Source organism: Alternaria arborescens (assembly GCF_004154835.1).
Source record: "Alternaria arborescens strain FERA 675 chromosome Unknown contig_9, whole genome shotgun sequence".
In the NCBI taxonomy this organism is placed as follows: domain Eukaryota; kingdom Fungi; phylum Ascomycota; class Dothideomycetes; order Pleosporales; family Pleosporaceae; genus Alternaria; species Alternaria arborescens.
Window position 1 is genome coordinate 22993 of NW_021167864.1, and position 14935 is coordinate 37927.

The window sequence follows — 14935 nt, forward strand, 5'->3', positions numbered from 1 at the left end:
CGCTTTGGGAACGACGTGCTCTAGTCTCTTGTTGAGTCCCCAAGCGGCAGGCAGGCGTGTAATTGACAGAAGTATCCAGGTTAAACCCTTGACCGTCATTTAGACCTGAACCTGTGAGCCCCCTTGTAGATGACGACGCAGAAGTCCCGTCAACGTCTCGTGCATCGTCACAAGGCAAACCTCCTATGTTAGGCTCCAAGGACGACCGATGGTGGGATTGCGTGCCCAACAGATTGCTGTCAGATCTGCCGTCGTCTTCGCTATACAGTGACGATGAGTCTAAACCGGTGTGGAAGGTCGCAATCTGTCGAGATGATGTATTCATTGTTGTTGACGGAGACTATAATGTCTGTGAGAGTCGAGCTTGATGCAGAGCAAGCACGGAAGACGCAACGACCCAAATGCCTACCAGTGACTGGATAGGGGCAGACTGTGCGCGTTTGCTTTGGACGCGGGCTGACGGGCTGGCGGTAGGCGGCGTTGGTTGTTTGAGCGTTTGTCGAACGTCAAGGTGGATGATCAGAATCCACACGTTCGTGACAAGATCTCATAAGCCTGCTCAGAAAATTTCCCTGAGGTCCTTCCGCGCGTACCATAGGTTGCGTGAATCAGTAGTGTGGGTGCGCCGTAATTTTTGCCTCCAACTTTCGCTTTTATTGCCACGACTAATAAGCTTCAGATTTTCGAGGTATCTGCGGTGGACTTGAGCAGGCTACAGCAGTAAGTTTTCGACGCAGCTCACAGCCTTATCGCATGTCGTAAGAGAAAGGCTAAGGGCTTCATGACATATCCTGACGATCTAATTCGCTTGTAGAAACGTCCGTTACAGGCAAACGAAGGCATTGCAATTTGGATTCATCCAACTATTGTGACGAATGTCCTCGAACAATCCAACTTCAGATCAAGCTACTCTGTCAACAGTTTTGAGTGACCGCAAAATTCACGAAGTCAGCGTTGAGGATGTGAGCGATCGACTTAATGCCATGAAGGTCGATATCAAGAAGGATCCCGCAGTAGACGATTTGACGACCGCTTTAGCGTCTAAATGGGAGCCACATCGCACTCATCGTCCGGGAACGAAGGGCGACACGGATGTGCAAAGTACCTCGTGACTATCGATCGCGGCAGCGAAGCCATATTTGGCCTGTATGGCTAGAGAACGAGATTAGACTTATTCCTGAGAGACTGTTAACACCTATTTCTTCTTCTTTTCCAAATCCGTTGCTCAAGGTAAACGCGCGATACATGTTCGACACGAACGATCGGATAAGCATTGAGGCGACAACAGGCTCGATCGCTATTACGATGGATACGACGAAAGCGCTGGCTCCTTCAGTCTGGCTTTGTATGAACTGCTGGTGCATAAGATCTTGGCCTGTATGGTATAGCGGTGCTTGTCGTTTTTGCTGGAAGCGAAGATGTGAGATGTTTGTCAATTCCAGTGATGATGCTGTCGAAAGAAAGCACGGCATGGCGCTAGCTATGCGCTAACCACATGATGACGTTACACGTTCCTTTCCTTCGCGTCCACGATCCTGCATCTATCAGGTCGCACCTCTGTGCATCTTTGGCTAGGAACCTGGATACTGCATTCCAAATGATATGATGAGCATCTGCTACCGACCTGCCAACGGCGCAATGATCGGTCAACGACGTACGGGCTTCGGAGCCCTACGTGTTCGAGTCGACTGCTATTGCAAGGCATAACAACCACGCAGGCTGAATGACATTCTACTGCAGGAGAACCAAAGGATTAAGCGATCTATGTGAAGAACCCTATCTTCAAGAAGCTTTATGACACAGCTTGTCACTTCGGCGCTGAAAGTCAGAGAATTGCAGAACATTCCGCTGCTCGTCTTAGGCAGTATGGATCACCACGGCAAAATAAAAAGACGGAACAAGAACAGGTGGAACGATTCGTTATCGATGTGCGATTCAACGACATCCATCCGTGAATTTACTATTATAGGGCGACGCTAGATACCGATCGCTCATAGCCACTTAAGTATCCTTGGGCGTCATTGTAGTTTACGAGCGCTTTGTCACGCCAATTCAGAACCATAGTGGTACGCTACATTACTTGCGGCTGAAAGGATTTCGAAACCAGCGGCGTACTCTACTCCATGTCTTATGCTTTCGGTCTTTCTTGGCTGCCTCTCGTACTGGGATTGCCTTCGCTACATCTCCGGATATCACCTTGTCTCCTACTGCGTTCGACACGATATCGCCAGGAAGTGACCTGATCTGTGCGTTGGCGTTTTTCAGCGGCGGTATTGCGCGCGATTGGGTAAGATGAGAAGCTAGATGGCTTACTTGTGACGGTGGTGCGCCATGTAGCATCGGATTGGTGGGAATGGATGATGGAGTTGTTACTGGTCTGGCATCTCCATGTAAGGCGTTGACTCGCTTAGGACTACAGTTCCTGAATATCGGCACAGATGACGCATCTTGCGGGCCCTGAGCGTTGGCCTGTTCAACATCGCTCCATTCTGGTGCCAAGCTCAAATCGTCACTAGACCTCCAGGCGACATTCTTGCGAGAACTCGGTATAGAATCGTCACTGAAACGCCAACCAATGTTGTGTGGTACGCTACTCCTGCGGTGATGCCGAATCACAGGTTGACTGGTGATGTCTCGGGGCGCTTCCCTATCAAGAATCACTGTTCCGTTCAATCTTTGACTATCATCGAAGCTGGATCCTGAGTCGCTTTCGCTAGATGACTCCTCTCCAAGAAGGGTCGCTTGTTGTGCGTCATTACGTGCTGGAAGGCTTGTTCGTAAAATTACTAGCCATTCACTCCGTAACCCATCATACGCGCAACACAATCTTCGCAGTCTCGTGCTTGAATCGCCAAAGGAATACCGCTGGTGCTGTTGGTCGAACACTACGCCTTCATTCTGAAGCAGCTTCTTCAAGGTACGTAAACCAGCCCATAGTTGCGCACTTTTACCTCCACTGTCAGACGGTTCGTAGGTCTCAATGAAGAATGAATTCCACTGATCAACGTATAATGGACCGAGACGTATCATGGCTTCGAACTCCTTGGGTGAAGATGGGTTCCCATAGGTCAGCATCTCTCCCTTATCAGAGAATGTAGCGCCCGTCTGCTGCAAACGACCACGCAGATGCAAGATCTCCGAGAGCTCCTCCAGAATCGTTTTGCGCTGGATAGTATCAACAGACTCACATAATAGATTACATCCCTCTTGTGCGCCATAGATACTCAAGAGGTTCTCCATTGATGCATTGGATGTCTTTTGAGGCGCGCTCGTGAGTAAGGCTAGGGCTTCTTCGTGGGCTTGCATGATGGATTGGTCGTGGAGAGGCATGTTTGTATCAAAGACGGAGCGACGTACTCTTGGAGCTTGGACTGGTTGAAATTATTCCGGCTGTCAGTTGCTTGGTGAGGAGGAATCTGTTGCAGTTGAGAACAGACAGGTCGCTATTTGGAAGCTGCCGAGTTTGCGCCTGCAGCGTTGGCATTTTCACCAAGGAGTACTACGTTATGGTCGCAACAGGAAGAAATGTATCAAGTGAATAGTTTTGTTCCGACACACAGTCACAGCTGCAAAAGGCGTATGCCCTGACGGCCCTTTCTCATTTTGGCAACATTGTATCTCAAGAGTGCCGCCTCGCGTGGTTTTTCCAAAGGCTTTTCGTACCTAAATTTGGCTATTGGATATCCGGCATCAATGCCATTGTCGTTAGATGTTCTTCATTTTCTATGTATCATACTCGACACCCTCGCGTCAGCGACCCATCCTAGGCTTAGTTGCTACAATTTAAGTTCGATACACATCTCAAGCATCAGATTCTCGATTATTCATCTCGTCCACTGAATACCTAATACAGGCCTAGGTGCTAGCTCATTCTCGGTAGCCTGCAACTACGTTTCTTCGGGTACTAGGAATGGTGAATAGTGCTGTTCAGGGTAGACGATTGCATAAGTGGTCATCACTCTACTCTAACAACCGCACAATGTCATTCTGTCCTAATTCGCGAGCAAAATCCAAAGCCGTAAGCCCCACCCTGTTCCTGCACTCCTTATCCGCGCCTTTCTCTAAGAGAAATGAGACTGCCTTAGTATGGTGCTCCCTAACAGCACAATGTAGCGCAGAGCCCCAACCTTTGCCCTGTCGGTGCGCAGGAATTGTCTCCAAGTCTCCATACGGGTGTGTATTGACATCAGCGCCGCGATCTAGCAACTGCTGCATAATGTCGATGTTGCCGTTTCTGGCAGCATTGAGGAGTGCTTTGGGCGCCTTTTCCAGCGATGCGTCATGTGCTAATAATAGCGCTACCATATGCCTATCACCTTTCATACAGGCTAACTCTAGTGGGTTGTTGCTCGTCTGGGTACCCTCGTCCACCTCGGCGCCTTTTGATAATAGATGCGCAGCGATCTTTAGGGCAGCTGTATCGCCATCGGGATATTCTGGGCCTGTCTCTGTTGCGCTGACAAGGTGTCTGTGTACCTTTCAGTCATTTATGCGCGTCAAATGGTCTCGAGAAGGGTAGCGAAAGGCTTACACAAGAGCGCTGCCGATATGGTCAAAGTGCTCGTTGACATTCCAACCGTGCGCTAGCGCCACATCAATGGCTTTCGTATTCCACCCGTTTTCCTCACGTGCCCCTTCTGAGACATACATGATGGTGCTATCACCCCACCTGGCACCAAGCTTGAAAAGCTCCTCGGCTATATCGAACCGAGCTAGCTCCAATGCTGTGCTGAGGGCCTCGGTCAATCCCTGACCCCGGTGCAAAGCATAAGGACCTTCGGCCTCGCGTGTCGACAGCATATTTTGCAGGGCACCGAGGTCGTTAGACTCGATAGCGGCAAGCATTTGCGTGTTGAAGTTATCGTCGTTGTTATCAGTCATTGCTTGAGTGATGTGGAGGATGAATTTGAATGTGAGTAATTTTCGCCCTTGCAATTGGTAATCGAGTATCGCGGGCTTGGCAGATGGGACTAAGCTGGCAAAATGGTAATGGGTTGAAGGGAAGAGGTCGAAGGCGGGAAATCTTGTTGAGACGTGGTCTCTTTAGTGTGGCGCAGTCAGGTCGTATAAGGTGTACCATAGTCACAGCCCCAGCTAACCCAACATCCCTGTCTAGATTCTGACGTGAGATCACTTACTATGCGACCTGCGTCAAGGAGGAATACTTCCTTGTTACCTTGTAACAACCAAGAGGATTGCTGGCATACAAAATCAACCCACTTGGATAAGCTTCGCTAGATCCTTCAGTTTAACCGGCTTGCTTAAGAACATATTAAAGCCACTACCAATCGCCTCGACTCGTGCAGCCTCCGACTGTAAAGCAGTTACAGCAATTATCTTGGATGGCGTTAAACGATGCTTTTTCTCGTAAGAGCGGATCCGCTGAACGGCTTCATAACCGTCCATGACAGGCATGTTGATGTCCATAATGATTGTATTTGGCATGCCGGTTCTTACTATGCGGACGTTTTCCGCCTCGTTGCTGTTACACGAGCTGAGATTTCTGTGAGCGTTCTCGAAAGCGTCAAGAGCAAGCTGGCCGTTCTGTGCGAGGATATGCGAGTACTTGTACTTCTTAGCGAAGGTAGAGAGAAGCTTGAGATTGATGTCGTTGTCATCGACAAGTAGTAAGATTGGAATTTGGGTAGGAAGTCCGAGTGCAGATGTGACTTCGGTTGAAGGGGTACCCGGTCCCAAATTCTGTGCAGCCTGTGAATCCAGACCAGTCTGGGGGGCCGATATGCGATGGCTCGATGAGGAGAAAAGCTGAGCATCTTTTGGCAACGAATGTACTGGAAGCACATGTGCTGACTTATCAGTCGACCGCGTTGAATCAGCCCAGGCCTGCTCTACAAAAGTGATATTAGTCGTCGCCCTTACTGGAGCAAACGATCGCAGTTGGGGTTGACTCTGAGTCTTGATGTCACATAGTGCCACACTGTCTGCAGAGCTCTCCCTTCTAGACTCTTGATAAGCTTCTACTATGTCCAAACGTGCCATCTTAAGCTTCTCGTGCTGACGTAAAGCGGACGAGATCGCTTGAGTGATCTGTTTGATGCCACATGGTAGAGCAACATGTTCCATGGTTACATAAGACCGGAGATCGTCCGTTGCCCACGAGTCTCGTAGCATCCGTGCACTTGGATTATGGTTGCATATAACCAGCACAGGTGCAAGACCGTCGGCATTCTTTGCATGGAGATCATCCGCAGCACTGCTGTTTCGTAGTGCCGCGAGGCATCCAGCTAGTTCAGCTTCCATGACGAGTATCAGGTCGTATGAATTGACGCTTCGCCACTTGCATCGCTCGAAATGTACGCCCATGAACTTGAGATTGTTTTCGACAGAAGCGATCGCTAATGAAGATAGTTCTGTTGTCGAAGAATTCTCAAAATCTGTTGGAACTTCTGTCCCTGTGACAAGACCGACCTTTAGAACTCCAAAGACATTTGGGGAAGTTACAATTTCCTTGTCCCAAGAGTCACTGCGATGCGAACTTTTCTGGCTATGCTCTAAGGGCACAAGTACAGTGACACAAGTGCCTGTGCCTTTTCCATTGCTTACGACTTCGATCCTGCCACCCATTGCATATACTATCCGCGAGACCATGTGCAGACCAAGGCCTAAACCATCGGACATTGTATCTTCTTGAGAAAAGTCATGGAACAGACGATCGTTCTGAAACTTCTTCGACATGCCTATACCAGTGTCAGAGACAGTAAGCAAAGCATTGAAGCGCCGACGTGATCCTGGCTTGGGCTCTTGCTTTAGAGAGACCCTAATGAAACCAGAAGGAGTGTACTTGAGTGCGTTGGTGACGAGGTTTATGCAAATCCGCTTCCAGCCGCCTGTCGCTAAGCTGCATGTCCAGGCCTTGCCGTTAGAACGGTCAATGTCAAGAATGACCGATGGGTGAGTGTCCTTGTGGAGTCTTTGGCCGTAGTAAAATGAGTATATAGAGGATATGATGGTGTCTTCGGTCAGAGCATCTAGTGCGACGCTCTTTTGTAGTGCTTCTAGATCATCGGCAAAAGAACTTCCGGTAGGTGGTAAAAACTTCCGACTGATTTTTGAGCCCTTGACAGAACCCTTTCTCAATCGCCGACTCTTGATATTTGCGAAATCAAGCAGGTGCTCGATGATTTCAAGCAACGTGCGTCCGCATGAATCTATTTGTTCGAGCAACGTCATTGCTGTATCGTCTAGCCCACGGTCCGACAATAACTCGCATGATCCAAGAATACCATGCAGCGGGGAGCGGAGCTCGTGAGATATGCTTGAAATGAAGTCTGACTTGGCTTTGTCGGTCCCAACCACTTCAAGACGTTTGGTTTCAGCAACGATGATGTCACAAAAGGCAGCAACGAACTTCATCTCTGTTTCTTTGGCAAAAGTCCTGAACGGATCAATAGTCCAGTACAGACCCGCAACGGCCCACCGTTTTCTCGTATAATCCCAAATACCACTGAGTGCTATGCATCGCGCCCCTGGGAATGCCGCTTGCAAGATTTCTCCATCACTCTTTCGATCTCTACGGGTGGCCCTCCGTTGCTGAACACTCGGTGACAGCGCTGCAGCAGCGTCGATACCGGTGCCAGATTCGTCCGAAGAAAAGCCATCTTCAGAATGCGTTTTGAGGTGCTCATCAAAAGTCCAGACTTTTCCGTGCGGATTACGATTCATAAGCTTACGTAAGAACAGTTCCGTCAACTTTTTGGGAGGCAGACTTTTGGGACGATTCATGCCCGGCATATCGTCACGCACAGTTTGTGCACAACCCAACACCTGACAGACTTTTGCGCGCTCGACTCGTGGCTCAGCTGCAGACTCTGAATGTGAAAAGGTGCCTGTAGAATCGCCGCTCTCAGCAGTACTGCCTTCGACAGACTCAGCATCTTGGTCATTGCTCAACCCGCCAAATACTCGGACGGACGCGTCGAGAAAGGCAACTCCATCAATGTTGAGCGATTGACAAAGAATTTCAGCAGCACGTTGATACGTACTCTTTGGATCATCAGCGCTCTCTCGCGGACGAGGCAGTGGACGAACCGTCGAGGTTTCTATTGGAGAAGCAGTAAAACTTGGTATATTTCCAGAATCTGTCCGCACCGATCGATCGGGTAAATCATGTTTCTGATGATTTGGGGAAGAGATTCCGCTGTATTCGCTTGATTGTCGTAGAGAAACAGCATCCTTTTCAAGTGCTTCAGCATGGCTTGCCAGTGGGCTTGGTTGATGCTGAGTAACAAAGTAGTCCGTTAACGACTGCGAAGACGGCGTGGCAGGCGTTCCCGTAGCATCAACCAATGCATCGGGCAGGCGATACTCTACAGCGTGGGTATCTTGGGCTTCTACACCAACCTCTTTCGGAGGTGTATTGGTTGCTGACGGCGCTGTACGACCCGCATCCGAAGCCCCACCACGCACAAAGTCACCAAGTCCAGCCACCATACGATTGGTTTGCTGCCGCTCAGCAAGAGCACGCACAGCCTCGAGGTGGGTCATGACCGTTTTCGACATGTCGCGCAGAAAGATGAGATCTCTGTCCGAAACCCCATTTCGGACTTTGTCGTCGAGAATGCAGTATGCGCCAATATTGATGCCAGATGGCGTAGTTATGGGCACACCGGCATAGAAACGACCATTGGGAAAGTCGGTGACGTATGGCCTCGTAGATAAGTCCGGGTGCTTGGTCAGGTCGTTTACTACGAACGCGCTTTTCTTGATATCGCTACCTGCAGCAGCAGAGATAGGAAATGATGGAAGATTGACCGTAGTCTCGCAACAGGCAACATCGCGAGGAATAATAGAGTGGCCCATCCAGACCTCATCTCCGGGTTCGTGTATCGCATCATCTTCGAGCGATAGCGTTTGCGTCGCCTCAGCCATGATGTAGGCGTGATTGACATCAAAAAAGAAAATCAAACAACGGCGAGCCCTCAGCCTTAAAGCACCTAGCTGGCAGAAGGCTGTAAGAATTTTATCGGGACATGAGACAGCTTTGTGTTTGCCTCTGGCGTCAGGAATGCGGACGTCGCAGAATTGAGGACCATAATCAGACATCTCCTGGAATGGGCCATAGTATCTTGATGGAACTATTAGCACCGTCAACGAAGGATTGTTTAACGGACATTCGACCCATAGGATAATTGGATGCGTACCGGTAAAATTGCTGCTCCCGCGTGTTCTCCCCACGAACAGCTTTCCGAGACTCCCACGTGCGACCTGGCTTAAGGCAAGCACGTGCAGCCGGTACGTTGTCCATGACGGTACCGACAGGACCAAAGTTTGCGTGTACCCCGCAGGTGTTCTCGATACGATGGTAGTCCAGAGTATGGTGCTGGGCGAGAATGTTGGACGTGGCGACAGGAGTGACGGTTCCAATCTGTCACTAGTGTTCGTGTTCCCGCAGGGTTCTCTCTACGGCAACGACGGATGGCGCTCAGCTTTGCGCTAGCAAGGTTGTAATTCGGCGCGTCTTATCATGTAATTTCTGCATGCGTTAGTGTAGTTTATTAACGGCCCGAACCAGCGGTCTAAAGCTATCCATCACGTACGGATTCAGGCGTAACTTCATGTTGGGTGAGCAGCCATAGATTGCCCAAACGTTGCCCGACCATATTTGTTTTGATTTTCGGCAGCGAACCGGTCGTGGCTCTAAGCGTGCTCCAGTTCATGCATCGCATAAGCCCGCATCTTAGCCTTGCAATGCACAAGCGAGTGCATCTGCAGCACTGCAAACTAACGTCTATCCCCGGGTAGCAGGCTCTGGAGTCGCATTAAAAGCCGGAAGCAAGGCCTTCTACAATAAGGCCTCTTCTTCGAATTATAACGCAGCTAATAGATCCTAATACAAAGACAGATATACAATAAAGTACTGCGAGCAAGACTGTCTCTCTAAAATATTGATTAGAGGCCTTGTTGTTGTTGTTGTTGTTGTTGTTGTGTGAGAAGGCTTCCTACTATTAGCTGACTTCCAATGCGACGCCAGAGGCAGGACACCCTGTGTGACGAGACGCCACAGATACTCCCCAACGCAACAAATTCAACAACAAGTTAGAGGGATAGATATTCTTAGAACAGTAGCCTTAATCCATAAAATCTATTTTCTTCTAACGTCTTTTCAAAATCAGTTTAGCTTGCTGTGTAATACTTCAGTTTCTTATAAGCTTTACGCGACCGCCTTGCTTTGGCAAGCAGTAAATGCGTCGAGAGCTTGTTTGTTCCATTGAAGATTAGTTAACTTGTGGCTTGCTACACTGACATCCTATCTAGAGCAATACGCTTGAGCTCGGGAGGTTGTCGTGCGTCTGTGCTAAATGCAAGACCACCTGCTAGAAGTGCTAAACAAGGAAGACCGGGTGAGATGTATCGAATGAATGGTTGCATTCCGACATACATTCACAGCTGCAAAATGCGCATTGGCAAACTGGACGCTTGTGACCTTTCTGCCTCTTGGACAACCAATCCCTAGTCTTCGCACGGCTTGCACTCCCCTCCCCTGGCCGCTCTCCGCCATGGATGTAGTGGCACTTGATATTTTGTGGGAGATTTCCACCATTAAACGCACCGGCACACATCCTGACCTTGATCCAGCCGTCGAACCTCGTCATCACAACATAGGCACTCTCTTTACGCCCGAAGCGATCGCGGCGGAGGGTCTATATACAAACTTGTCTTCGTCCACTAAGGCTGAGTCCGTTAAACTGTCTGCTAGCACAGAAGACGCGCCTAGGCTTACTTATACCACCATGCGCCGTTCAATTCCCTTCAAGGCTGATGCTTTGAATCGAGACTGTCAGGTCCCCATCTCAGACCAAGATCAGTGGAGGCATCACGTCGCTAATGAACCTGTTGGTACGCGATAATCCTGGAGGGGTAGTTACGGCCGTGGCTTGGTGTAGCCTTTGTTTCGATCAACATGTTAGGTCTGATTGCATGCGCCCTACGCCGAATAGTAGCTTGAGGAACATCAGTACATGGTCTTGCGCAAATAAAGAATACGCACCTCGATGGATGGCTAGACACCATGCAGCATGGACTGTTGCAAAGACAATCATGGCGAGAAGTTGAAGAAGAGCGAGGATGTCCGATCGGGTCCACATGATTGGCGCGTTGCTTGCTTTTTTCGAGTGGCGTAGTCAGGAGCTGTCAAGCGAAAATGATAGGCTTCAACCGAGTCTTTGTGCTTTGATCTACCGAACATTGCATCACAGGCTCCTCTCGTCTTATTTATACGCATGATGGTTTGCATCCAGATCCTGCAACTTATGCGCAGTGGAAATGAATCTCTCATGGCATAACCCTTCGCGCATCTCGATGCGGCTGCGGAACGGGGAAGACGTGGTGCCAAGATAACGCCAGTCGGTTTCCAGCTGCGGAAGGCAGGCTCGAGCGGTAGAGGTGGGGGAGCCTAATCTGCTTTGGGGTGCGGAAAGCTGTGCTGACAACTTGTCCCTCAGCCTTGTCGCTTGCTGTCTACTCGTCAACACATTGTGCTTAGCCTCCATCGACTGCCCTTAAAGACTCGACGTTTTTACCATCGAAAGATCATGTCAACCTTCAGTATTCCAAAGCCTTCTGGGAGCCTTCCTCCAACCTACTTTGTTCTACCTTACATCTCGTGCGCAAGGATCTGGGATTCTTCTTAGCAGCCAGGAATCAGCCTCGTATGCCACCGCCATGGATCGCCAACACGCCATCACAGAACCCGAACAGCGAGATGAATATGCAACTGGATGGGCTCATCGAGAACTTAACATGATGCCCATAGCGGTCACCCAAACAGACACACGGCAAGCTATGCTACTCATAGACGGTCGCGACACACTAAGTAGCTTTCCAACGAGTGCAAACCCACGAGATACCTCTCAGTCAACTTCGTGGGTGGCCTTCAAGCCTTGTCAACAACGAGCAGGATTTGCTGGATGTGACCACGGACAAGGATCAGGCCTGCCAGAAGAGGTGCAACAGGAGCTCGCCGAAGCGGAGTTGCGGCATACTGTAGCACGCTATCAAATCCTAGAAAAGGCAAAAGCCTTCTCTCCAAGCACACACACACGGATTGTAGATTCTCCCTGTATGGGTCCTGTCATGGGTAGCACAATCACCGACTATGGTGGGGAATCTGGTCCTTCCAACGCGTTCATGCATTCACATCAGCTTTTCAACCACGACCCTATGCCGAATGATAGCGGCAGCATGCAGGGTTCCAACCTCGGTGTCTGGCATACACAGCAGATCCCAGATACCACGTTTGATCTGAATCCTTCCCAGAATGTCGTCCATGATCCAGATCAGACGAGCATTACCTTTCCCGATATCCACGTCGACGACCCTAGTGCTCCCTATCAGGTCATGTATCGTGAGCCATCCACAGAGATCTCGATGCGACTCAGAACACCACCTTACAACAGGATGATTCCTATCTTAGATACAGGCGACCACGCAAACAACGGATCTTTCTTGGAAGCTACTAATCCTTGTCACAGCACGCAATCAGTTCTTGCGCGGCAAGGAGTTGGATCCGTCGCTGTTGATGCAGATAATCTGGAAATGTATCCGATTGATGACGCCGCCTGCAACATGACAAGTCCTCTTACTGTTCCACCGTGGAACGGCAACATCGCTTCGCGTCAAGGCCATTCCTTTATTGCAGTGTCGCCTGGGTCGTCGTCTTATCCGACGAGCGAGCAATATGCTACAGGCTGTGCCGATGCAGTAGAAACTGCCGCTCCCCTGCTCCATTCTCAAACCATGACAGTCGTCTCTGGAATCGGTGGCGACCAATTATCCATCGCCAAAAGAAAAACATGCGGTTCGGATAACGCTGGCTATGACAAAACATTGTCTAGTTGTGCGCTCGACAATATCTACTTTCATACAAGCCCTGAAGCTGATCGTGAACGTAAAAAAGGCCACCCAAAGCGCCGAAAGGTTACGACAAAAGCTTCTTGGTCCTGCTTTGGATGTCGCCTCAACAAAAAGAAGGTGCGTAAATCGATGTTTAACAAGTTCTTCTTGACTGAGTCGCTGATCTAAACCGCAGTGCGAAACTTCGATCGACGGTCCCTGCCTTCGATGCAAGGACATATTGAGCAAGAATGCCTATCGCACACCAGTTCAGAAGTTCACATGTAATGTCAGAACGAAGTTCGTAGACTTTGCATTTTCATGCTTCACCGATGTACCGGAGACGTCTGATTCTGAGAGGGGACTACTTAGAGCAGCTTCAACATTCCTGTTCACAGCTGAGTTCCAGGTGAAAAGAATCGGATCCACTTTGCCAATAACCATCGACAACATCATGAGATCTGAGCGAGCTATGATGACCATGATCCACAAACTTTTGGAGGGTCTCCGCAGCTTCCTCGACTTCATGGAGCCGCTACACGCCAGACGATTTTTCCGACAGTGCACCCATCAATCGGTGATATGGAGTTACTCTTCGAGCATACTCAAGTGGGAGAGCGTAATCAGCTTTCTTTGGCCGAGTCTGAAAGATGACCTTTACTTCCATAAAAATTACCATCTTCATACGCTGCGCCGAATCTCTCTCGAATGGCTCGATCATATGGCATACCTGGGACACTATTTTCTGGTAGCTGTGTTGCTGAACGTATGGTATGAGGAGCTATTGGTCATGGACAAGAACCCCATAACAAGCAGCTCCGCGAAAGATCACCTCCAATCCTGTCTTATGGACCGCATGCTACATGTTTATCGCAGCCTCTTCCCTACCAGTACTGCTGGTAAGGCCTCACGGAAAAAGGAGTTCAATGGTTTCGCGATGACACTCAGTCTTTTCCCCTCCACAACCACACTATTGCCGTCACACTATTATCAATTCTCGATGTTCAATTGTGCACGGCATATAGTACAACAACAGAAGATATCCATACGCTCCGATGAGAGCCTACCACCGGAAAAAGCTGATCCGCACTGCCAGAAGCCATCGCAACACTCCTTTCCTATGCTGAAAGCTTACGTTCCCGCACAGCTGTTTGTTATCTTAGGCCTGGACACAGAAACGCAAGATCTCGGTCCAGATACGCAGTGGATGGAACCTATTGAATTGCGCATTCAAGAACATCTCAAGACCTACGATGAAAAGGTTCAGAAGGAGATACTCGACCTTTCGCCTTATATCCTGTCCGTTGGGACCAAGGCGGTCTTCGACGACATCGATAGAATCCTTGCAGAGAAGGGTCTTGGCCATCGGGACCGTGCAGCTTGGGATAGTAAAGGAAGAACACTACTGCCTCGGATTGTCGAATCCTCCATTCGCTATTGCACAATGCTCTTAGAGTCTGTACATTTCTGGTCTTTATCGCAGAAGAGAGAAGTGACGCTCGCGAAATTTCTTATGAAAAACCGAGACTTAGAGGATAAGTACTTCCGGGACTTAGTCGATGGCTCTGACTCTTCCAGAGCTAGGCCAATTCCTATCGTGACGAGCTGGGTGTCAAGTCTGCAGTCGATAGATCCGGAGGTAGTCAAATTGGTTTTGGGGTCCCCCTCAAATCCGAGGAGGCACGTGTATACTATGTAGATGAGGTTTTCTTCGTTATAGGGAACCGAAACTGATAGTAATGTTGGTCGCTTACGGTCGATTTTGCTTTCGCGAGTGATAAGCAGGCCTGCCTATGAAGGGGTACGCATGCGATACGGTCCCACCATGAAGCGCATGTATCGCATCACACACTGAGTTCGCGAACTTGTCAGACCTATGAAGTCATTCGGGGCTACTTGAGCAACTCGCTGTGCAACGATAGGCGTTAGATAAAGACTGTACGAGCAGCTGCTTAGACCTTTGATGTCTCTCGTACGACGCTGCGCGACTGACGCGCTGTCGCTTCAGCATAAAGTCTTATGATGTGATGGGCTGGAGCGTAGTTGTTATGTCCTTGGTGATATCTCAGTCACATGCGCAAGC

The 14935-nt window shown here is 49.5% G+C and overlaps 4 protein-coding genes across 4 annotated transcripts; 1 reads left to right on the top strand and 3 right to left on the bottom strand.

Annotated features, from left to right (window-relative positions):
* Positions 1-2076: 2076 nt before the first annotated feature.
* On the bottom strand, positions 2077-3330 carry AA0111_g4677 (hypothetical protein; the record flags this gene model as incomplete). Its single annotated transcript, XM_028650705.1, has 1 exon — positions 2077-3330. The coding sequence occupies one exon, from the start codon at positions 3328-3330 to the stop codon at positions 2077-2079; it is 1254 nt and encodes a 417-aa protein (XP_028507567.1).
* Positions 3331-3960: 630 nt separating this feature from the next.
* On the bottom strand, positions 3961-4881 carry AA0111_g4678 (hypothetical protein; the record flags this gene model as incomplete). Its single annotated transcript, XM_028650706.1, has 2 exons — positions 3961-4468; positions 4532-4881. 2 exons carry the CDS (start codon positions 4879-4881, stop codon positions 3961-3963), a joined length of 858 nt encoding a protein of 285 aa, XP_028507564.1.
* A 330-nt stretch (positions 4882-5211) lies between these two features.
* Positions 5212-8889, bottom strand: AA0111_g4679 (hypothetical protein; the record flags this gene model as incomplete). Its single annotated transcript, XM_028650707.1, has 1 exon — positions 5212-8889. One exon carries the CDS (start codon positions 8887-8889, stop codon positions 5212-5214), a length of 3678 nt encoding a protein of 1225 aa, XP_028507563.1.
* A 2793-nt stretch (positions 8890-11682) lies between these two features.
* Positions 11683-14551, top strand: AA0111_g4680 (hypothetical protein; the record flags this gene model as incomplete). Its single annotated transcript, XM_028650709.1, has 2 exons — positions 11683-12990; positions 13049-14551. 2 exons carry the CDS (start codon positions 11683-11685, stop codon positions 14549-14551), a joined length of 2811 nt encoding a protein of 936 aa, XP_028507387.1.
* Positions 14552-14935: the final 384 nt, after the last annotated feature.